Source organism: Trachymyrmex cornetzi, unplaced genomic scaffold (assembly GCF_001594075.2).
Source record: "Trachymyrmex cornetzi isolate Tcor2-1 unplaced genomic scaffold, Tcor1.1 scaffold122, whole genome shotgun sequence".
Lineage (NCBI taxonomy): Eukaryota > Metazoa > Arthropoda > Insecta > Hymenoptera > Formicidae > Trachymyrmex > Trachymyrmex cornetzi.
In genome coordinates this window covers 1,271,500-1,297,295 of record NW_017295784.1, presented here as the reverse complement: position 1 = coordinate 1,297,295, position 25,796 = coordinate 1,271,500, and the positions used below count along the sequence as shown (strand labels likewise).

The following is a 25,796-nucleotide window of genomic DNA, read 5'->3' as shown; positions in this document are numbered from 1 at the left end:
CAGTAGCTCACTATTGTTATCATTGTTATATAATAGTAACAATTTTTAAACGTACAATTTTTAATGAATGATAAATAATAAGATGATCACAAAGGGGATTCACAAATCACAATAAAGCTTTCAGTGACAGGTTGATATTGCGCCTGTGCTTGTCTATAGAGCACGCGATGAGTCGTTAGATCAGGTATTTAGCTCGACGCAAACTTATCTTAACCGACACCTCCACCAAAGCTAGGCGGCGCCTTTCAGGCTTTATAAAGTCACTGATTTTTGCCCATAAATCACGTCTGATTATAGAAGTTTCGGACATTACTCCAAGTATATTTATGCTATTGAATCACGGCTTCTCGTTACGATCACAAAGGGCTTATGATCATGATTCATACGAACAAACGGCCATAGTAGTATCTATTAATTATTTATGCAAATAACGTAACATGCTTCAGTTGTTTAGTACACGAGCTAATAGCTCGGAGCTATATATAAATGTGATTTAATTGAGAATTAAAATAAAATCCTGAAATAATAGGGCGCTAAAAAATAGCATTTAAAACATATTAACAATGATCATTAATATTTTTTTTATTAAGATTTTTTTCTCTTTGACGTTTTACTTGACCAATTTCGATCGCATTAGCAGTGGTTCTTGCAATTTTGATTTACTGCCGCGCTCACGCCACGGAATAATACACGCGTCCCTGTAATTTTACGGCTGACGCATCGAGAAATGTTACGATCCCCTAAGTTTTTGTCACCGGTTCCCTCCCGCCACCCTACGATCGCCCTAACCCTTCATTCCATTTATGTTCCGTCCCTCCCTCTCTCGCATGCACTCTGTTCTATCCGCTGTAATGCCCCGTGATTGTTGTTACCAGAGATCCGACGGAAACCGACAATCCATTGATGCGGGACGCATGTCGTGCTCCGACTGAATTTTATACACGTTTTATTTCGTCACCGGACGTGAAGGGAAAATGATGGCATTGAGTCAACATCCTGCGCGATTGATATTAATATTTACAAAAAAGCGGAAGGGATCGCACGGTCGTGTATTGCGAGTTCATATGTACGTCGCTGTTGCGAGAGCATATTTTGTGAATGAAGCGCGTGAAGAAAAAATTATTACGATATTACACTCATGTATTTGTCAAACATAACTTTATTATCACCGAGGATAGATGTTTTTCTAATTACTATGAGTGTATCATGAGAACGTTCACAGCGATGCCAAGATAAAATACCGTTTACTCACTATAATCTAGCAAAGCCGTGGCAAGCGGAAAAGTGTAAATTGCTCTCCGATAATAAAAGAAACCGACATATTTAGGATTTCTATATTCTCCACTGGATCTTCCTTTCTTCCCCTATCTCTTCCCTTTCTATATACCGCGGAGCCCTTTATACATCTCACCCCTACCTAGTGCTCATCCGGGACTTCCTATTCCCAGGAGCTATTAGTCTAAACAATATGGCTGCCAAACGCAGCATACAATCGATAGCGGGCAAGGTATGCCAACGAGCTGCGTAATTTAATTAAGACTATAGTTGTTCAAGTCTAGATACAACATTTTTTTTTATCAAACATTGAGCATAATGTGGCTTTGATAATAACACGATATAGCAATGTAGTGAAGTACTTTTTATCTCATAATTATACAAAGATAAAATTATTGTAACTATCAAATCCTATTTGTGTACTATTATTCCACTGCAGTCGACTTCTATCAATGATTTGTAGGATTTATCAGTCTCATTCTTCTAACTTATCCATAGCGAAAGCCCACGATGTCACCAACGCACACTTAACTCCCTAATGATTCGCGTTTACACGAAGAGGGATGAGATCTCTTGAGCGTTCCTTTCCCGCGGTGCAGTTAGAGGGAACGGAAGTACCATCAGGTCCCGCGTTAGACAGCCGAAAGGTTAGCTGACAGCTCGTGGTTAGTGATTCGGCGAGATGGATTATTGGCAGTGCGAGGCGGAAGATTTTCGAGAGTTAAGTTAATCGACAAGTTCGTCGTCGACGATGAAGGCAGAAGTACATTGTGGCGGATAACTCGTTGTAGGAGTTGCTGTTTAGTGTCTCAAGAATCGGAGACGGAATGTGATTAACAATGTAATTAACACACTTAAGAGATAGCAAACTATTCGACCACGCATTCTCGAACGATCACGTTGAACCTTATCATAAATGCGATTTATCGCGCTTATGAGGCGTGGAAGGAAGCGGAATTAATAATGATTGCCACAAGTATCCGCTACAATGTGGCGGTATATGTAATTACGATGTCTCGTCCGTCTTCATAGACATCGAGACGTCAGATGACCCAGCCTTCGTCGTGTCGGACGTTACGCAGAGGCGCGTCGAGAAATTGTACGAAACGATTGAAATAAAAATTAAAAAACTTAGTGAGAACGGAGAGAGAAAGAGAGAGAGAGAGCTGGAACTGATGATCGGTACTCACCTTTCTTGGGGATGAGGGACTTGAGCAGCATCACGGCGTTCTCGTCGCAAGCCCAACCGTGCATCTTCCGATAACTGTCGCGGCCCTTTTCGGTTAACTTGTCCCAAGGCTTGGGTTTGCTAAGTAACTCGCTGACCGTGCCTTGACTTAGCCCAAGAACATATTTGGCGAATAGTCTTTGACCGATATTGTGTATCGACAATAGTTCGCGCACCCGCCTGGCTATATGAAGAGTGTCAAGATTCTGTGAGGCGTACTTGTCCATATTATGACGCAACATTTCCTGCAGTCTCGCCTCCATGGGATCTCCCTTTGGAATGAGGGACTCGCCCAGTCGACCGGCCATACCGGCGGCACCGAACTCGTCGCCGAATCGGAAGGGATACGTTCGATCGTCAAACCGAAACGGACTCTTCAGCGTATCGAGAACACTTAATCCGCCGATATTGTTATTTGCTAGATGATGGCTATTATTATTATTGTGACATGATTCTTGATCAGGCGGACTCTTCGGGGGCGGTGCACTTGGTACGCCGGGCGTGAGACCGCTGCCATTGATGGAAGCTGAAGGGGTACTAGTTTCCACCATCGACGTCGGTGGCTGGAAGCTCGGCGGCGATGTCAAGGCGGTTGTGGAGGATGGTGTTGGAGGGGCTGGTGTTTCATGTCCTGATACTGGCGTTGGCGCTTTCTCAGTGACATCTAAACTGCCCAAGGATGTACCGATCGGTGTGTTCGATTTCACCGGAGTGTTTGAAGTGGACGATGGATCCGCACCCGGCGATGGAAGATGATTTAAACTACTTGGCGTTGTTGGCGGGTGTAAACCCATGTGCGGTTGGACTTGTTGTAATTGTTGTTGCTGTTGAGTTAATTGGCTTAGTTGAGATGGCTGTGATTGTTGCTGCTGCTGTTGTTGTTGTTGCTGCTGCTGTTGTTGCTGCTGCTGCTGCTGCTGCTGCTGTTGGCTCATGATAGACCTTTCCAATGTCCGCCTCCAATTGGCTACGATTTCTTCACCGAGAAACGAGCCGAAGGTCTCGACGTTCTGGAGGGGTGGCGGGAAGAGGAGGCTCGAAGTCGTCGAAGTGGCCGAAGAGGGCGTCGGGGTGGAACGTGGAGGGAGGGAAGCTGCTGTCGGAGGCGGTGGTGGTGGTTGCTGGGAGGACACATGGGACGTAGGTGGCACACCTCCGACCCCGTGGGGCGAGGCGGTCGAGGCGCGCTGCAGGGGTGACGATAATCCACCTGCAACCACCAAAAACACAAGGGAGCCCGTCAGCACGATCTCACGCGTACATGACATTCAACCTAACTTCGGCTCGCGATGTTGGTCCCGTTCTGATCGCCAGTTTGTCCGCGCTGTCTCTTTCGAAGTGCAAAATCGACCGGTGACCTCGGTTCTCTTGATCATCTTCAGAGACGTCGGATGACCGAGACTCTCTTTTTCGACACTTCGTCGGATCATAATCCACGCTTGAGTGTACAAACGAGGAGCGACGTGGACGCCAACGAGAGGAAGACTGGTGGAGACGTTGCCAATCGCCCGAAAAGAAATCGTGGACGTAAGGATACCGTCCATCTCGCGTTGAATGTTGATCGCAATGACGCGTGCGGATTTGAGAAATCACGTCAAATAAGACGCAATTTTTTTTGTCTTGCGACATGTTTGTCGCGAATATCAGAGTACGAAATATCGAAGAGTTGAGAACAAAAACGTAGCTGTCTGGGAAGTATTGTGTAATCTTTTAAAGTATCATCGAGACTGGTCTTGAAAAGGATTTTATATTGCTACGTGATCTCGGCATACGAAATGTTTGAAACCTTTACGTAAATACGGTGCTCTTATTCCGTTACGGTCGAAGGAAGTAATAGCGGGATCGGAAAGAGGAACGCAAGCGCCGACGACGTAGAAGGATGGGTTCAGTCGGTTTGATTTAGAAGGGGCGACACGTTGCAGTATCCCTCTGGCTCTCTGCATGTATAGGGTATCTCTTTCTCATTCCCTCTCATCGCCTGCTCTCTCTGTCAGCTCGGATCGATTCATAATAAACTCTGTCCCCGAAACAATGGCTTGGCCCGGGCAAATATTGCGAATATCGTCCACAAATTTGCGTGCACGAAGTTTGCGTTTCCCAGTGTACGGATGGAAATAGGAGGGAAGAGCGGTTTAGAGGACCCTTTACGTAGACAAGAGAGGAACATTTGGAACATTCGGTAAAAGATAGGATAGGCCTGTATGAGAGAAAGTTAAAGGGCTAACGTGTGTTCGGTTGCGTTAGTACCTTCCACGAATGTACGTTAATATTAGCGAGAGAGTGGCTCGAAAAAAGTGCAGTCTAAGCAGCCAAGTCTGGAGAGATGAGATATGTGTATGAGAGAGAAGTAGAGACGATAGGAATGATAAAACAAAGATAGACTGGGTTCTATCTTTGTTTTATCATTCCTATCGTCTTTATCTCTCTCTTTCTCTCTCGGTAGAGAGAAACAGAGAGATAAAGAGAAGTAAAAAGGAAGATAGTATGAAAGGCAGAGAAAGACAGAGAGAGATAGAGAGAGTCAGAGAAAAGTGCGAACACAATGGCAAGCAGGGTTATTTTTGTTGTTTTCTTTTCCGATAAGCTCCTTCAGTCATCCCTCGTTTATTCTATAGAAGCGTTCTTGCGTCCGCGTTGCGTGACTCGTGTCCTTTTCATTGTTACTCGATGATAAAGCCCGTCGACGGAGCCTCGAAGAGAGAGAGTCGGGGACCGAAGATCAGAGCGGTTGCGCAAGAATTAGAAGCGAGATCGCCGAGGTGTGACCGACCTACCAACACCTCGTTACTTTTTCTTTTTACTATTTTTTCAATTTTAGAACAGATCCTTATGTTATGATTATATATTTTTTGCATAAATATTACATAAATTTATTTTTATCTATTTGCTCCATGTATGCTCTTGATTAATTGACGTTATGATCCATATACAAGGTGTTCGATAAGTAACGACAAAAATCACGTAGGAGTAGAATGGACTAAACTGAGTCGAAAAGTCCTCTACCATTTTACAATTTTCGCAAAATATTTAGTTAACAAGAATTATCTAATTACTAAAAATCACCGAATATTGGTTTTTAATAATTTTTCACTCAAGTACTATCAAACTTTACAGAAAAATAGCGAGTGACAAAAATTGTTTATTTTCATTTCATAAAGTTCTGACGAATTTTCAGAATTTTTTACTACTGCATTTTTTAATGTAAAAATAGTTGCTAATATAAGAAAATGCAGTACTTAAAAGCTGATAAAAAATTCTGAAAAAATTCTCAGAACTGTGTGAGAAGAAAATGAACAATTTTTGTCACTTGTTTTTCTGTAAAGTTGATAATAAAGTAAAAAATTATCGAAAGCCAATTAATATTCGGTAATTTTTAGTAATTGATATCTTGTTAATTATTGCGAAGATTGCAAAATGGTAGACGATTTTTCGACTCAGTTTAATCCATTCTATCCCTATGCGAGTGTTATCGTTACTTACCAAATACCCTGTATATTTGTAGATATTTTTTAATGTTACAATTTTTTTGAAACAATTATTTTTAATATAAATTATATTACAAGGTGCTGGAAATCTAACTTGATTTTACAATTCCGCGTTTTATCCTTTTTTTTTTAAGTTTCTTCAATATCTTACAATTAAAATTAAGTGCTTCGTATATCTTTGATATGTAACGATTTTAAGTAAAATATATCGTTAGTCCACTTACCGAGTGCGTCAGGTGTATTGGAGGGTTTCAAGTTTTCGGCTTGTTGGAGCGCCTTGAAACGTTCCATAAGAAGATGTTCCAAGCTCTTTCCAGGTTCGCCAGTTGGTATCTGCGAAAGGTCGACTGATCTCAATACACTGATTTCGCGCTTCAGATCATCATAATCCCTCTGTCGTTCCAATTTGCTCTCCAATCTGTTGATGTGCTGCCTGCGCACTTCAAGTTCCTCCTCAAGTCGCGCCGTTGCTTGCGCACTTGTCTCCTGAAGGCGTTGCAGGCTCTGCTGTAGCCTGGACACCTCCTCAACCAACTGGTTAATCTAGAAATAGCAACATCGACCTGGTTAAGTGTCTGATAAAATTATATTCGTGTAAATTGCAAATCAATAAAGTAATGCGTATAAATTTCAGTTGAAACATCTTAAATGTTAATATCTCTGATGTCTCGCCCTCGTTATGTTTATTAAATGATACTGACGATAAAATTTCCCGCATTAAGGAAGACATTGCGCGATATAAATCACAGGAATTGCTACTTCTTGAAATATCACCGAGTACTTTCGCATCGCTCATCAGGAAATCGACTTGAAGCGATTAAATGGAGATGGAACGTAACTACATTATCATCGACGCAAATATAGAATCACATTTACGAGTTCCTCTCCCTCCTTCGCGATTCGCCTCGAGCATCGTTTATCTGGGACCGAACCTAGTAAGGAGCTTACCAGAAGCTCTTTATTAATTTTATCGGGAATATATACGGAAATCAATAGCGAAACGCTTAAGAGAGGATAACTTTAAATCTTGGCGAGTCTAAATGTAATTACCGTGGATTAAATTACGTATAAAGTTTCAATCGAATCGATCGAATCGTTGAATTGTCATCCAATTATCGTGTCTGTAATAATTTATAATATATGTCATCAACTAGTCTCGTCACTTCGACACTTGAAGTTCTTGAAGTTCAATTAGACAATAAATATATCGCAGTTATCTGATTGTGTGTGTGTGTGTTAGCAGAATATATGATTTTGTGAAAAATGATTTCACTTATTGTTAGCAATTATAATTTTTACGTTTTTATAACTTCTCATAATAAAATACATAATTTAAAATTAACAAATTAGTATATGTTAGTGTAGTAGTTTTGAAAAAAAATTTAATTAGCAATTTTCAAGGATAATTTCTGATATAGTTATAGTAAAAAGAAAATACTAATTAGCGGAAAAAATTAAGTAGTCTACAGGATAAAAAATCAATGACATTTATACTCACGGTGTCGCCCGCAGCGACGTATACGAAGTATATCCGTCCCTCATTAATGCATCATCGATCCGCACATAATAATTACAGTATGACCGAACCGTCTTGTTTTTCCGTCTCTATAACGAGGACGAATCCGGGATGTTGAAAGAATCGAGTGGCAGCGACGGCGGCAAAAAATTATCGCGACGAATAGAACGTACGGCAATCGTTGTGTTGCCACTGTACCGCAATCAATCGCGATGAATTGCGAGCACTCGAAACCTATCCACGTGTTCCGCGAGGGTTCACGTGGATGCGTATACGCGAGAATACGGAATAGTGGGAAGGGCAGGTTGCAGGCGCAGGAAGAGGAAGCGAGAAAACCGATCAACCAAGGGGTGGGATGGGACGATTTTAAAGCCGAGTACGTTGGCGCACACGGTGCAACGAGCTACGTGAACGAGATCGTATCAATTGTTTTTTCTCGCCGAGGCATCATCTCTCTTTCCGTGCTCCGCAGGTTAATCGAGAAGCAACGACTTCAATTTTGCAAAATTCGCACCTCTGTCACAGATGTTGATACACGTGTTTTGCATCTTGCGGACTTCGACTGTTTCCGTAGTTAAATTTATATAGAACGAACGTAAAAATTTCTCTCTGTTATGTATTCAATGACAATAATAATCATACATATCGATTGAGTCTTTATAATTTAATGAAATTAACTACATTCCTTTGGCGCCTTGTAATGCCATGACTCATCGCAGTAGCGTAAAATCGAACAGCCTTGACGCATGTGGTAAACTTGCACGTTTTTACTCGTTAGTTTATTTATCGGGGGCGGCTACCTGTCGATTGTCCTCCGTTTTCACCCATAATCAATACACGCCTATGTCCAGAAGCTTCGTTTCTACTTGTATAGATATGCGTGTATGTGTAGTAAGCGAATACGAGTGCGTGTTGTAGCAATGTCGCAGACATAGACACTCATACACATACCACATTATAGTATACAGGTAAGAACAGACGCGGGTGTAGATAAGTACGCATTGACGTTCGATATACCATCAGGTGGGAAGGGGTGGTTGCTACTGACGGAAGGTGGCTTATACAGGGATAAGTTTCCGAAGTTGCCGCGATCGCTCGCAATAATGTCCGCCATTAGCGGCGATGGGGTAGGTTATCGCCACGAGGGAAACCTGAAACGAAGGACAGGTGGAATTAACACCACGTCGATCGACAAACTTACGATAAATACGGCAGCGACCCGGCGATACCGTGTGTGTGTTTTTTTTTTCACGTGACGGACAGTCACCCCTTGCTTTTGGTGTTATGGAAGAGCGGTCTATCGATACTACTCTTCGTCTCTTTCGTGACTACTGTTTAACGATGCGAATAAAACGAGAAATCAACGTGTACAGTGTAAAATGTGATCATATGTTTCTTCAATTAGCGAACTATAGAGCGAGTAAAGCTCCGGAATGCAGAATCTACTTTAAACGTTTTTTTAAATACTTTTTTTATACGAAGCAGATACAATTATGACATAATGCTGTCTATATTATTGAACGTGTGTGTGTGTGTGTGTGTGCGTGTGTGTGCGTGCGGGCGTGCGTGCGTGTGTGTGTTTGTGTGATTTTTTAAAATGGTTTAGTCATAGTGACATTGAAAGCGTTTTATACATTATAATTAAAGTAATTACAATATATTTTCATAATATTTGTAATATATTAATATAACACATACATATGTATATATATATATAGAATATTTAATAATTGGTTTTATTAAATATTGTATATATATCTGTACAAATGATATTTACCTAGTTTTACATGAATCTTAAATAAAGCAAACCATTTAATAAATCTTTTCGTTCACATATTTGGAATGTGGATACATACGTATATATTAATTTTATGATCTATTAAATATAATTTAGTACTGAATCATTTTGTAATATCACACATTGACATTTTAGCTGAATTTAATATGTCGTCATGATGGTATATAACTACGGAAGATTTCTGTTTCCTTAAGTCACAGTTGATTTGCTCAAATATCAGTAATATTAATAGCCATATACTATTTGAAGATGACGACATAAAGATCAATGGGCTTCGATTAAATTTAATGTTTCCGGGAAGTTTATAAAAACTGTAGACTCTCTCAATTGTTATAATCATATATCGTTTGGTCTATTGAATTCAACTTTGTGATATAGTAAATTTCATTTCCAATTTACTTCGCAAATAATTTTATTTTTATCAAGAGAGAAAGCGAGAAAGAGAGAGGGAGGGGAAGAGAGATTCCGCATCTTATCATTAAGTTTGATGAAATTATATTAATACGTGTTTTTATATAAGACAAATTAATTAAATAATCAATTTTAATTATAAGAATAATAACGTCACACACAAGTCACACATAACGTTGTACATATTCAAAAGCAATACTCTATGAATAAAAAAATCACAGAAATTAATTGCATACAGCATATTTTGGAAAAACAATTTAATAATCATTAGTTTATTTTACGGGAAAAATTGAAGAAGGGTCGAGATCATGAAAGAAGTAAGAATGAAGAATTATCGTTGGGGATGGCAGCAAAGGGTAGCGGATGTTGGCAGGTTTTCTACGTTAGAACAATGTCATTGGTAGAAGGAGAACCGCTCGTTAGCGAGATTCTCGACTGTTGCAGAGCCACACAAAGTCGATGTGCGCGCATAAGAGACGTACGTGTGGGGGGTAGTGACCAACGAGCAACCCCCAGCACGAAGGCGTTCAATCCGGGTGGTAAAGTGGGGGTGAGTTGAAGCAAAAACAATCGGGGCTTGATCGATGGTCGTGAGGTATGGCGACGAGGATGTGAAGGCGAGTCGGAAGACATGATCGGTCGTATGCAAATTAAAGCGAGGACGGTGGGCTCCGAGCTGGCTCGTAGGGAAGAACCGGAGGGTGCGAAGTCGAAGGGTACGCGGAGGGTGTGCGCAAGGGTTGCCTGTACGCGGTGTGGTGTCAAGCAAACTTGAAGTAGCCGCACGCGTCCGTATTGTTTCTTGACCGTCGCACCACCCTATCGCGCGTCTCGTACCCCCTTTTCCACGATCCCACACGTCCTCTTCCCTTCGCAACCCCCTTAATCCTACGCGATTTTTGCTATTTGCATTATATAGGCGTTGGAGGCCTTTGTTTGTTGAGCTATTGATCACATTTTCTCCTGCGGTATAATCAATCTTCACGCATACGTCCACAGCCTTTCTCATCCTTACGTGTGTACACGCATGTGTGTATGTACCCGCGTACACGTGCGAATATATGCACGGACGCGGTAGCTCGAGTAACGTGGCTCTCCGATATCCACACGCCGCGGCACATTAGAACCCCTTTTCGTATACGTACGTAGATTCGGTACAGGGACAAGATGGCCGTTTGCTTCGTATTAATTTCGTAGTCTGTCCGCCAATGATGCGTCGGTACGAGATCGTCATGGCCGTCGAAACTCACGTTCTCGCTTTCCGTGGTTTCACGGTTCCCTCTTTCCCCGACCACGTCGTCGCATTATCGTTTCCACGTGGACGACAGGAACGCAAATATAAATTGTCGTTTACGGATACTTTGATATCCCTTTGATCTATATCCATTACCTTGATATATCTCTGATGAGATCAAACGTCATAAAAATTAAACCTTAACGACTTATTTATTTATTCGATTTGTGATCGATTTTTTGCTACTCAAAACAAATTTATTAGTAATTATGTCTAAGATTAGACATAAGACTATAGTTTATTCTAAAAATATCTTAGTAAACAAATCGAAAATGACATATCTAAATTTGGTGACTAAATCTGGATTCTAAAACGTGTGCTCTTTTATTCTTATTGTGATTAATTGAATACACTCGCAAATTTCTTTTGTAATATAAAAAATGTACTCAACATTTTATATTTTAACAAGACAACAAATAAAGTAAAAAAGTTAAATTTATAAACATTTGCAAAAGCTCTGGTGAGCACATCTTACTAAGGAGCATCGATCCGTAAAATTCGATGAATCTTTCATGCGCGAACAAACGCTTTGTTATCGCTCGATCCATCGCGAGAATTTGAATCTCGGTAAATCATGCCGGACTTTTGTAGAATCTCATCCTGAGGACCGATATCAGCGCGTCACGATAGGAAGATTCCATTTTTGCATCTCGGGAGGAAAGATCGCCAGTATCAACCCCTTTAGTGGCAAAGCACCCCTTTGGGCCGTGGAGCTTTCTCCCATGGAGGTTCGCTCCTCTTCTCGCCACAGGAGAATGCCAATTAAAAGCCGAGGTCGGAAAGAAAGCCCAATCGATAGGAGGCGGCTTGCCTTCCTCTTTCTCACTCCATCTTGCCGATTTTCATTCTCCGACTCATTCTCCTTCCCTTTCACTCTGCCGACGTGGGTAGCTGAAGCAACCGAAGCGAAGGGTTGCCCAAACTGGGAAGTGGGAATTATGGGCAGGATTAATATGCAAGGACTGGATACGTGCGGTGGCAGGAGGTGGAGGAGACGGAGTAGAAGGAGGATGGGCTGCTAGGGGCTGTAGGAGGGTGGCGAAGCAACAAAAGGGGTCGAAGGGGAAGTATAGATGGAGAGAAAGGGGCTTTCCGTTTTCTGTCTCCGTCAGGCCGACGTCGAGATAGCTGGGTCGGTCATTCGTCCTCTCTCCGTCTTCGCTTACATCTCTCTCGTTCTATCAGCTCGCATCTCATCCCCACCACACCCTCCTTACAGGATACACGGCTAACGGACACCCCTATCGATTTTACAACTCGATATATGTGAATACCCACTTGTCTAATGACTGATCGGGCTTCGAGCTCAACCCTTTCCCTCTCTCGAGCGTCCTCCCTCGAACCCCTTCGCGTTTCTGGCCGAGCTTCTCCGCCAACCATCCTCCGCTAGTACGATACCACCTCACGGGAACTGGAGAATGAGAAAGAGGAAGGAGAGAGAAAGAGAAAAGCAACAGCGGCAGAAGGAAGAGGGCGCGGAGAGAGTTGAGGCCGAATGTATCTCGCCTCATTACACTGACTACGTGCCTTTGGCCAACATCTCGCGTTGCATCGACGCGCATACCCTCGCAAAAATCCGACAGAAAGGGCGCTCACCATCCCTATCGCGACGTGTCTGAATTTTTTGCTGTAGGTGGAAAAAAGTAGCGGGATATGGTTAACTGCGATTCGTCATTGTTCGTACGAAGACATCTTAATAAGAATGCGAAATATCAATTAAGAAAATAGTAAAATATCTGATTGTCTTGAAATTTTTATCTCAGATTATTATATAAAAAAGTATAGCATAACAAATTAAATAATAAAAATAATTTTTATCAAATCTTTTGCAATCCTAGTAGTCTTTAGCAATAAATATAGTTTAAAAGTTTTTTCACGTAAATTTTTAAGCGCGCGATTATTTGTAAATTGGAGTAACGATAACTCTTGAACTCGCCCGCGAGAATCAAGACTTCTCGAAGCAGCTTGCCCGTTAAGCAATGGAAGGTAATGTTTACCTTACAGAAGCTACGCACGACGGCGTGGAAAGTTGCGGAGGGATGAGAAAGCGACTGCTGGGGTAGCGAAGGGAGGTGGATAAGAGGGGTGTCGCCGGTCGTAACGTACCTCGGTACGAAGGGTAGAAGGCAAAATGTATGATATTTTATTTTAGCGTTCTTCTGGGCGCCGCTAGATAAGCCTCCGAGGATTTATGCTTATTACGAGCGAGCACCGGCGAGGGCACTCTTTGCCGAAACTGGTCCTATACATACGGTAGTACGCGATCCTCCTGGTTGCCACCCTCACCACTCCCACACCTTCCCTCGTCTCTCACTCTCGCACCCCAGATACACGCGGTTATGCGTAATATACATCAGATTATGAAAGCTAGTAATACCAGGTAGAGACTCGACCATGCGATATTGCCTTTATAATGGAACGACATCTCCTCGCGCTCGGTTTAGTCACCCTGAGCTACGGTATTGTTTTAAAAACTTGTATTATCAGAAATGTATGTAAACAGTCTTTGCTTAAAGCGTTACTGCACCGAATTTTTTTCCTATTTTTTTACGACTACGACAATCGAGACTTCTATCGAGGCTCGGTGATGTAAAAAGTTCATTCCGCGTTTATATTCAATACTATTGAATAAATATTGAAAATTATTACCATCCATTTATTATTTGTAAAGCTCCGCTATAATTGTATATAAATATTCGTTGAAGCGAGTAAAAATTAATAAGATCGTCATTTTCACTTATCGTAAGTATCGATATTCATTAATATGCCGTGATGTGTGCCAATGTAGTATAAAAGACTAATGAGAATTAAATATATAGATCTAACATGCTCGCATGTTCTCGCACGGCGAACAGAACGATTAAATCGTTACGGGCATAAATTATTTCCACAGCTGACCTAATAATTCCTCGATGTTTACAAAGGATTTAGCCATCTTCAGCACCTGCGCTGCTACGATCCGCAATCGACCGGACGGCGACCACGAAGAATTAATATTAACCGCGTTCGTCATTCCTCTTTCCCTCCTTCCTCATACTCTTTTCCCTTCTCATCTCTCCTTTGCTCTATTCCTCTTTCTCTCCCTGACTCTTTCTCTGATTTGCATTACGAGGACTACGCGTTTATGAATACGTACGCCCACCCACACTCGACTCGCGGTGGCTCGACAGAAGCCATATATTAGTCGGGGCATTCGCCGGAGAGAAATATTGAAACGAGAGAAACGGGCACGGATTGCCGGACTACGGATAGCAAGAAGAAGGACACTAAAGAGGAAGACGTCCGAGCGTATTCGTATCAATGTCCAGTGAAATTTGCAATAATCGCACCCTTCTCTGTTTGCTCGTTTACTTGCCAAAAGAAACGATCAAAAATTTCAAGAAATATCAATTACATAAATCATTTTTCTACGTGTCATTTTAATTTTCTAAGAAAAGTATCACAAGTATAACATTTTTATACTGAAAAAAGAAAAATAGAATCAATGATTTAGAAATGTGATTTTAATTTTTAAACAAAACAAATTTTTTTCCAAACAAATTATAAGATCATATTATTGCAAAATGATATCATATTAAGCAAAGTTAAATGTAAACTTCTGTATAGCTGACGTATTTCGTCTGAAATCACTGCGGTTCATCGACGGGTATCGAAAGTGTCAACGTCGTCGGCTTACTCGGCGTCTGGGCGCGAACGGAGGAAGCTCGCGGGTTGCAAACAATCATTTCCCTCCCTCTCCTTCCTCAGGAAAGACAGAGAGATCATAAGCGCGCGCGCGCGCGCGAATGTTGTGAGGGTCGCGAGTCGGGCATTTATTTCATAATCAGCAGCTTTCGAATCGCCGTCATTGTACGCGGCAGCGCTTATTGACAGAAATGCTCGATAGGAAATGCTCAGCCGCTGGTCTCTGACATTTATGCGGTGGCTCTTCCTCCTCTCGGTGGGAGAAGGTGGGTGGGCGCGATCTCGCGTGTGTAGGTTGCATGCGCATATACGTGTATACGAAGATACGAGCGCTTAACACCACACACGGCGCACGATAGGTCGAATCGCGGAGGGTGAGCAACGACAACTGCCGATCGGGCTGAAGCACACATTATTATCCATCCGGCAGTGACATATATCGAAGGGCGCGAATGTGTTGGGCGTGCGCGCACACACGTCCCTAACCCTGACTGCATTGTCGCGCTGGCTAATGAGAAAGTTGCGAGTTTCGCCATTCCATGGCGAGGTGGTGCGCTGTTGGGAAATACCGAAACTCACGTTCTGATCGAAGGAGCGACTCGAGGCTCGTCGCACGGTGATGGTTTCGCGAAAAGATAGAGATCGGGTTGATTATCCGTTCGACGATTTTGTGGCATTACTCGATGGAAGCATTTGTGGAATGTTTCGTATGCAAGTTATAATTCGCGTATGACGATATACATCAGAAAATTTTATGACTGTATTATCACCTTTTATTATCGCGAGATTTGTGGATGAAGAAAAGCGATGCAATTAATAGCTAGAAAACGAATCTGCACGCGATACCAAACGCGAGATCGAATTGGAAATAATGATTTATTCGGCCGCGTCAGCTCGAAGGTGTTCAGCCAGCATGGACAGAGGGGAAAGATGCTCCTTCGCGCGGTCTAATTGGTGGAAGCGAAGGGAGAAACTTGGACGTAAAAACACCGCGCGATATCGAACGTACGTGTCCGCCGGTGTATGGTTCCACGTATGATACGTGTCGTTACTCAACCCCTTCGGTCTTCTCCAACAGAAATCCCCTTCCTCCGATATATATTGCGAGAGCCGTCCCATCTCTCCCCTGCCCCGGTTTACCCCATCGCGAGGCCCGGCAATGCAAATCTCTTTTTCTCCGCGCGCCTCGGTTTTATATGGTACGTCTCTCCTCTCTCGTTCCGAACTCTTCCTCCCTTACGCGGTCGCCCGCTCTTTCCGCCTATCGTTCCTTCCTCCTCCTCCTCCTCCTCCCCCGTGCCTTGTCGTTCCTTCGCCGCTATCATCCTTTCGTACGTGGTCTCTCTCGCTCTCACCCTTTCTCATTCCTTTCTGCATTTCGCTCTCTCTTTTCCGCTATCGTCTCTCACGGTCGCCCACCCTCTTCGTCTTCCTCATTTCCACCGCGCGCACCCCCCCGCCCCCGCCGTTTTCCACTCGGCAACACCGCCGACACCGCCACCGTCGCGGCCAATACAATCGCCGCCACGCCACCCTTCCTTCACGGCGTCGGTCGCCGCGTACCCGGCTCTCTTTTTGTCATTGTGGCTTATTCGATATATTGTCTATGGCGGTTCGCACGGAGGCGCGGCTGTCCCGGGGGCGTCGGGAGATATTAGAGACAAATGACGGCGGAAGAAAAAAATCGCATACGTGGGAACCGATCCTTGTGCCGGCATCTAGGTGGTTTTAACGTTCGTTCTAGGGGTTGGACATTTGAATCTCGGTGACACACGACGTACGACTACATCGTCAATCAGATTCGAATGAGATGCCTGCAAAGTTATGAAATATGAGAACCCGTCGCAATATTAATTGTTTAATTATCTAATAATATTAATAATTATCTGATAGTTTTGTTTTTCCTGCTCTAATTCATTAAGTTTTAGAGAAAGTTTAATGTCACGAAATCCTGCCAGAACATTATAGATCACTAACGCACATTATTGTGATCAATATTATTGGTTCCCGTTTAGTATAAAGTATTCACGGAATTAGGAGTCGCTCAGAATTCATTATATGATTGACATATTTGTATTTCCCTACAATCCATGGTACATAATGCAAATCAGTAGTTATAAGAACTTCGATAGTCGATAAATGCTGATTACTTATCAATCGTTATAAGAATTTCATTTCCACCGGCTCATCGAGATATTCAATATTTTTCTATTACAAGCCATTTTTCTATATACTGCAATCTTTCGTGTCCGATAAAGTCTAAGGACCAACTGTCGGATGAATCGATTTGGTCATTAAATAAGCCGTCTCGTAAGATAGCTGCGTATGTCGGGATATCGACAAAACTTTAGACCGGCCGTATCAATCATCGTGACAATATTATTACCGCCGGCGTCACCCTTCCTTCGCGACACCGCGACACCGCGCACTGACTCTTTTTATTATTGTGGCTTATTCCATGCATTGTCCGTGGCGGTTCGTACGAAGGCGCGGCTGTCCCAGGGGCGCCGAGAGATATTGGAGACAAATGACACTGCAACAAATGCGTGGGCGAGAGACGACCCTACCGACACGGAAACCTTCCCCGGTTGGTTATAGCCTTTGACTAATGTATCTGTTTTAAGAAATCGGACGCACCTAATTGTATACGCTGTTAAAGACACGGTTGCATGTACATCGTTAATGATACGTTGCGCTAATCATGTTTTTCAATTTAGATAAAAAACATTGGTTTATATGTATATACATAAGAAATTTCTTTTAATTTATAGACATTGTTTCTTAACTAAAAGAATTTTTATTCTTAAATGTATTAAATTAATTATATGTGTACATAATGATTATTCAAGTGAAAAATACCCCGGATAAAATGAAAATTCATGTATTTAAAAAAATGGAAATTATTATCTTTTTTTATCTTTAGTCCCGCACTATATATCTTCATGGGGGAGTCGCTTAATGTTTTCGCGTTTACAATTAGACGCTTCCGTACACTAATCCAGTCCTAACAGAAAGAGCATGAAATGGCAATAGAGATGGTGGGAAAGGCAAAGAGTGAGTTTCTCTACGGAGGGTGGCGGTGGGTGCTAAGGGGTACCTCGCGCGTCGAATGTTGAATTTTATCACTGGTGCGCGATCTCCCCCAAGACTGTGGCTTCCCCGTTTTTTGGGGGGGGGGGGGAGTATTCGCAACGCGAACGGCACAGGCTAATGAACTTCTCATTGATTGGTTAAAATTTCGTTAATACTCTGATGTGTGCTTCCATGTCTCGCGCCGGTTCCTCCATCAACACAAACACTAACGCGTAGTCCACCCCGACACAGCCTGGCAGCAGTTCTCTGCAACCCATTCCTCCTCCTGGTGGAAATTCACCTCTTCCTACTTCCACCCGCACCTCCGCGGCCCCGGCCGACCACCCTCGTCTCACTCTCAGAAGGGTGAATTTCGAAGGGTGATTCCACGTTAGTTAGGCCTCTCCGCGGCGGTATAGCAAGCAGGAACAGCGCCCACCACCATCACCTTTTATGACTGGTGGAAACTAACGAAATTTCCCTATCGGCGATCAATCCTCCTCCTGCTCGTGCGAACCCTTTTCATTGATCTGCCGGTCGCCTCCGCTGAGGTAGCGCAACCCCTTATCGTAACACCCTTCTGACCGAGCAACAGAATCCCCTCTGAGCTCACCACCACCGAAACTTCTCTCCGTTACTCTAGGTCTGGTGTTGTCGTCTCTTTTTCTGTTCCGCCATATCCATTCCCTTGCCCTTGTACCCGTATCCACCCCTGCGTTCACTCGAAATATTACCGCCGTCCGAGTGTGTCCCCTCATGTTCGATGAAGGGTGGAGAAAGATGGAAAGAGGAAAGGGGTGACAGTGAAAGAGAGAGGCGTAGGGAAGGATAGGAGAAAAAGAGCCGGCTTCGATGGCAATGACGAATCTCTAATTTTAATATCGCTCCAGTTCGCTTTGAAGTGCCCTCGTTAAGCTGGACACACACAAGGAGGATCGACCGTACTGTCGGCTGCCCACACGCGCGGATTTTTTATCCCGACGGGACGTCAAGCCGGGCTCGGTCGCACGTTTTGCGGACACGGCTTAACCTCGGGAATCACGTGTCAGGAAAGGTCCGCTTATAGCCATTACAGTCTAGCACGAGAGCGCGCTCGCATAGAATTTCCTTTGGTCAAATAGCTAAGTCTCAATTGTTCATAAATAGAATAATAAATTTCTAATAATCTAAAATTGATTAATTAATATGTTTCTTAATCGCTGTTAATGTCAGGATTATTTTAAAAGTTGAAAGTATAATTAATAGTATAATTAATTAATTAATAGTTTGAAATATAAGATTTATTAACACTTATGACGTAATTATGAATAAATGTCAAATTGATACTGGATCATTACGAAATTATTTTAAATTCCAATTGGAAAAATCCAGGAATTAACTAAATTATTAATGTTGATTTATAATAGAAATTTATATTTTTCATAATTAACAATGAGTGTATTTTTGTTCTTGTTACTTTGGCTCAATAAATCCATCCCAACGCGATATCCTCTTTATCCATATCGCGAGAGTTTGCAGCTTTAAAACGGAAAGTTCTTCTTTCAGGCCGATGTTACCTATTCGTGGTTCGGAGAGTGCCGATAATCGCTAAATTAACTTTGAATACCTGACGCCGCGTAACCTTTCATCCGCCTGCGTAGACACGTTTTAACAACAAACTGATACCACGAGGAGCGATATTCAATGCTCTTTCAGTAACGAGGATCGTGTATCAGCAAATCGCCGCTCTGAGTCTTCTCCCCTGAGCTTCCCATAATTGCATATCGTACATTTCGAAATGTAAATGGATGCGTGCACGACTAGTACATCATATATCTATACGTGGATAGATTTCTTTAAATTACCGTTTATTTTGCGAATATTAATCCTGTCCGGACATAAATCGGCGTTTGGATAATTACTACTAACCAATAATACTAGAATTCTATAGTTTTTTGAATTTTTAATAACCAGTGACCATTCTATAGTATATAAATTTTTTTTTTTCAAATATTTTATTAAAAAACATAATTTTAATATTATCGATAAACTAGAAGTATGAACTTTTTTATACGCGAGATCTTTTTTATATCGTAGCCGCATATTACTTTCCTATGTTCTGTTTCTGGAGTTCGTTTTGGGTCAAGGTTAACGCCGAGAATCTTTGTCTTGAAATTCATTAAGTCCTTAAAACCTTGGAAGAATCTTGTGGGTCACGGTGCTTTCTGATAAGAGTGCGGCCGGGCTCCGAAGGGAGGATGCTACGGCGAGAGAGAGAAAAGTGAAAAATAACAAGAAGGAGGGAAGATAGAAAGTGTAGAGACGCGTAATCCCTAACCTCGGACAACGCTGAACTGCAGAGAAAACGAGGGAAAGAGATGCAGGTAATGTGAGAGAGAAAAGGACAAAGCTGTAGAAGGAGCAAAAGGGATGCGGGAAATGGGGAAGGTGGTGGTGCGGCAGGACGAAACTACAGCGTGAGAAGGAACGCGGCGAAGGGTCGAAAGAAGTTTCTGACCTGCTTACGGTATATGCGAGCACAGGAGTTCCCGCTACTTCACAAGAGTTTCCGAAGTGGCAAAGCAGACACCACCTACCCTCTCTCTCACTCAGTCCTCTCTATTTCGCCCTCTTGTCCAACCTCCTATCCTCCTTTCAAGCGCCGTTGCATCCCCGCTCTCTACTACATTGCCATCGCTGCTGTTGCTGCTGCTGCTGTTGCACGTTGGGGTGTTGCACGTTGTTTACCCCTTTCGCGGGCTTTACTTTCGTTTGACGGTGAAAGTGAATGGAGCCACGTCCCGTGGAGAGCTACCGTCGTTTAACTGGGACGCTGAACCATAACTTCAATGCGTATGCATACGCGCGTATACTGTATGAGTATGTGTATGCGTGCCCGAATTGCAGAGTAGTTTACATCTTTAAAGACGAGAGATATCGAAATTTATATGCTATCACGTTTTGCGAATATTGAGATTTTTCACTTTTTTAAAGAATCATAAGATTGCATAAGCATTGAAGAATTTGAAACATTATAGACGAAAGAATAATGCATTCGCGATATTAAGACACGTTAGTACGAAGGAATTTCGACTCGATTATATCCTCCAGGGGATGTATTATGTTTTTTTATATTTCATATCGTATTACTCCATTTACATCGAGCTTATTCTTTAGACTGATCGTAACACCTCAATGTAGATCGTATAACATGATCGTCCAGCCTTACCTCACCTTGTACATTCATTGTCTATAATATAAGCGCCGTATCGATTTGTTGGTATCTTGAGACCTGTCGCTTCTCGAACAAAAAAAAAGATCTAGAGCTATTTGACAACAAAAGAGTCGCGAACGAGGCACATCCGCACGCGGCATCGTCGATCACTGCCTCGATCTCAGATTATTATCGCAATTAATTTCTACCAGGCTTGCGCGCCGAAGAAGGTAACGCGCGCCTTGGACTGGAGCGTATTGCCCGTGTTGAGCGATGATTAATTAGAGACGGTAGACGTGGGACACGCGACTTTTAGCCGGTTTTGCATCGATCAACTACCCAGTTCCTATCGACGAGCTATCGTCTTCGTTTTCTTCGTACCTTACTTAATACCTTCACGATTTTCCATTATCCCAACACAGAACTCTCGACTTATTCGCAATGGCTTATAGTACACGTGCGATGCTGAGTAAATTGTTAAATACGGCGTTATATGTGTTCTTCACGTAAGTTTGTAAAATATTATTTTAGGTCTATACTGTTTCACTCAAATGTATTATAAGAAGAGTAACGCCGCATATTTTCCTTTACATAGAGTCATTTCTATGTCGTCATGTGCTAATATAACTGTTACAAGGAGATATGCATAGATAGATTGGAGGTATTCTCGTCACCGCAAGAATATCGAGGCTGGGACCTAGGAAGCCAATCGAGGGCGATTAAATCGGCCGTCGCGCGAAAGCCCTCCTCCATTGGAACCGATCGCTGTGGCGACGTTCCTGATCACTCAGTGAATGAGAGCCAAGCAAGTCAGAAGCCCGCATCGGAGCTTTTGCCTGTACCTAGGCTACACGCGGCGGGGGGAGGAGGAGGAGGAGGAGAAGGATGAGGATGAGGATGTGGGTGGCAGGGAGGTAGAAGTGGTGGTGGCGGTCGCGCTACAGTGGTGGTGGAAGGAAGAAGGTGGGGTGGGTGAGAGAATGAGAACGAGATGGGGCGAGAGACAAGGCCGAGTGCGAGAGAAAGGAAACGAGAGAGGATGCGGTATAGGAGGTACTAGGTGCCTGTAGTCTCATCTCGCTCGGTATCTTATGCCGATACCTAGCTCTCGCTCCGTTCTAACCCTTTGCCGGGCGATTCATCCATCCCCTTCTCTCTTTATTTGAGTATAATTATTGATTATTGGACGACGGAAGGCCGGCTACTCTAGGACGTAGAGGAGGTAGGGTTGGTGTAGGTACCAACGTTCGAGAGGGTTGGCTGGAGGTTGAAGAACGGTAGGAGGGTGATTAAGCTATATGCCTGGCATATCCCACCCCTTGGTATCACCCTTTCCTCGCCCTCCCCCCGCGCCCCTCGTGCGTCCTCCTGCTACGTTCGCCTTTCACTCACCCCTTCTTGCCCGCCATCCGTTCTTCCGATACCACGAGGCTGCTGTCTCTCTCGGTCTTTCTGTACTGACAATTAGACTGATAGGTATATCTTAGTCTGCTATCGATTTGATTCCACCCTATCGTGTAGGGTGCACCCGCACCCGCACACCCGGGCAAAATTTACATCGTGTATGCTACAACGACGTCGATCGCGATGCCGTCCTACAGCAGCCACCCTCTCCCGCTTCTCAACCCGCCACCCACCTCCTGCCACCCTTCTCTCGCACTCGTCCGTGTCCACCACCCCTCCGCCTTTGAATCCCCCTTCGAAGCAGCCTTCGATTATAACCAAAGCCCTCGCGCTCTGCGTTCGTATAGCGCCAATACATCCGCCTTCCAAGGGGTTGATTAGTGCATTACCACTCGAACTCGTTCTGCTGCCGCCCGTTGCGGAAGCCACCCTATCCCGACTGACAAGAGAACCCCGCATTTCGATGCGGCCGATACTATACTAGTTCGCATTGAATTTCCGACTCTTCGTTCTTTCTCGATCGTTTCTCACCTTCTCATGTGCCTCGAGATACTTCCCGAAATCCCCGAAGTCCCTAAGGGCTCGATTACCGGCGTGGTAATCGGCAATTGTAGGATTAATTATAAATTATGAATACTTGCCCGCATGGTTTGCGTACAAAATACACAAATGATAAATAATTCCAAGCGGTCTCTATATACTCACGAGATCTTCGGATTCACAATATACACGGTATCTGCGTTTGCACGTGCACTCACCTGTAACAGAAAACAAGTGACACGTGGTTAGTCATTGCAATAGAAAAAATGTAATATTTTATATTCAAGTTTAAATTATATATTATTATACAGTCAAAGTTAACCAATTAGTAACGATAAAACTGGAGATATATTGACTGTAATTTTAGATTGATGTAATTATGATTCGTTTAATAATATGATATTTTATTTCATAACTATATTACGATGATGAGAGAGAGAGAGAGAGAGAGAGAGAGAGAGAGAGAGAGAGAGAGAGAGAGAAGAGGATTGTATTATTTAATATATTAAATCTTTTTTAAATACTTGATTTTCAAATATTTGATAAAATCAAATATATAATTCATTTATGAAGTGAAATTTTATACTCCTGAGAAATTTTATACTCCTGACAAAATATATGTAATTGCTCATTTTTTGTATAATTTCCTTCCCAATTCTGTAATTATAAATTTTCTTAAAATTTAAGCTGCAAAATTTTATGATGATATTCTTTATGTAAGGAAATGCATTATAACACTTTTATAATACCTACTTATATGTACCTCATTTTAGAATTAATTGTAACTGTTCAGAGTGTTAATGTATTTTCTTGTAACAAAAATAATATTTTAAAAAATATGAAAAATAGGCATTAATGATTAACTGGCCACTGTCGATTATTAAAATCTGCTTAAAAGCGGATTTATTGACGCTTACTCATACATAGGCATTCTATTAATTGTCGAATAATTAACGAAGTTAATCGACAGCTTGACGAGTGTCGACGAGTTTCAGCCTACAAAATCACCCTACGTCTCCCACCGTCATAGAGACATCACCTTCATATCATTGTATGACATCTCCCCTATCACGTGGACATCACCTTTATATCATTATATAATGCTGCTAATGAAATTTTCATAAAGTCGAAATATCGATGTGTCGACTCGGATGAATTGTATCGCTCTATCAATCACCAATTCGTATGTATCAAATGTAATACAGGTTGTATCAGAAGTCGCACACTTTTTTTTCGGTTAAAAATATCTCAAAAGCAATTTTTCAGAAGAAAAAAGCTTATCGTTTTCCATAAATCATTAATTTTTTTATATTAATGTTTCGACAATTAAATTTACACATGAATATTTGTTAATGTATAAAATTTACTGAAAATTAAATCGAGTAGAACATGAGTGCACACACGTACACACACATATATATACTCTTGAATCTTAACTTTGCTGAAACGTTTATTTTCAATATAGTGTATCTGCATAATTGGTCCATCCATCATATTTTCGCTAAGGAAAAATTATTCTCATATTCATCAAGAAATCCATTATATTACTAGTTTTTGTGACAAAAACTGAACACCCTGTATACAACATATATGTATCACTCGCCACCCCCCGCGACGCCCACCAATTCGATCATGCACGCATTATAGAATATAATTGACATCCGTCCGCCCTATAAACGAGTGTGTCCAGTCACTGTCAGTCGTCGAAGTCGATGCTGTTGATTTTTCGGGGCCGTCGAACTGTACGTCGCTCGTCTGTTTGCTTTGCAAAAATAAAAGAAGCAAGGAAAAGATAGATGATAGTTAGTTTACACGTTCAAATGAGAACAGAGAACGACCGAAGATTGCGCGATAACGAAAACGCGAGCATGTAAATGTCGACAATATGAATTTCACACAATATTATATTAATAATTTGAAAAATATTTGCGACATCACATAACAGCTCTTAAACAAATTTATGTGATTCACGATGTTATTGTTATGTTTTATATAAAAAAAAATGTTTCATGTAATATGTAGAATGTAATAAGATGGATTGTAATAGTTTTCTAAACCACGATAAAAAATAGCAAATCTGAGACTGTTGGAAATCTTTGTGGATATGGAAATTTTTTTCGTGTTTTCATAATTACGTAAAATAACAATATAATCATCATTTCTTCTTAATCGCTCAATGCAACCAAGGATCGGTCATATATACTGGAAGTTGAGTGTGTCCTCCAGGTACAATCTCGCGATCTGCACAGAAACGTTAATCTCGCCAACAGGAGGATTTTATCGCCCGCAACCTCCCCCAAGTGACACGCGGTTCGTCGTAAAAATCTCAGATGTCCCCTGGGCAGGTGAACGCGCCAGAGCGAAGCAGTAAACGTTACCGACTGATCCTATGTGTGCGTGTACACGACATATATATATAGATACGTAACTACACTCGCACGCACGCGCGTATACAGGCACGCTCGGTTATTACTCCGTGAATGATAGTCGCTTGGCGAACGATGGTAGGGGAATGTACCTTAGGCGAGCATCGGTTAATGGAGTTTAGTTCGTGTGAGTGAGCCTCCTGTTACACCAACACGTCGTTGACAGGCTTGTAAACCCATAAAGAAATTTGATAATAAATAGAGAACCTCGGCGTCGCGTCGTCCGCGCACGCGTGTTTTTATCAGTTCGCTACGCGCAAACCGGAGAAATTACACTCACTGATGGGCGCGTGTGTGAGTGTATAGATGTCTTGCTTGAATTTATAATGCTCGGGGCTATAAAAAAAAGGAAGGAAGAAACAGCGCCTGGTTGGCTCCGTATTGCGTGTACACACTGAGCCACGTGTCTGTACGTGTGAAGTGAGAAGTATTAGGAAGAGAGAGAGAAAATGAGAGAGAAAGAGTGAGAG

The 25,796-nt window shown here is 42.4% G+C and overlaps 1 protein-coding gene across 5 annotated transcripts in view; it reads right to left on the bottom strand.

Moving 5' to 3' along the window:
• Positions 1-25,796, bottom strand: part of cut (homeobox protein, cut) — a 135,013-nt gene that overhangs the window by 10,289 nt on the left and 98,928 nt on the right. For all 5 annotated transcript variants that reach the window (XM_018520237.1, XM_018520251.1, XM_018520258.1 and 2 more), the window contains exons 3-4: positions 6,213-6,531; positions 2,466-3,713 (exon numbers count right to left, since the gene is read on the bottom strand). In XM_018520237.1, coding sequence (XP_018375739.1) covers positions 2,466-3,713; positions 6,213-6,531 — 1,567 coding nt within the window. The remainder of the gene's footprint in view (positions 1-2,465; positions 3,714-6,212; positions 6,532-25,796) is intronic.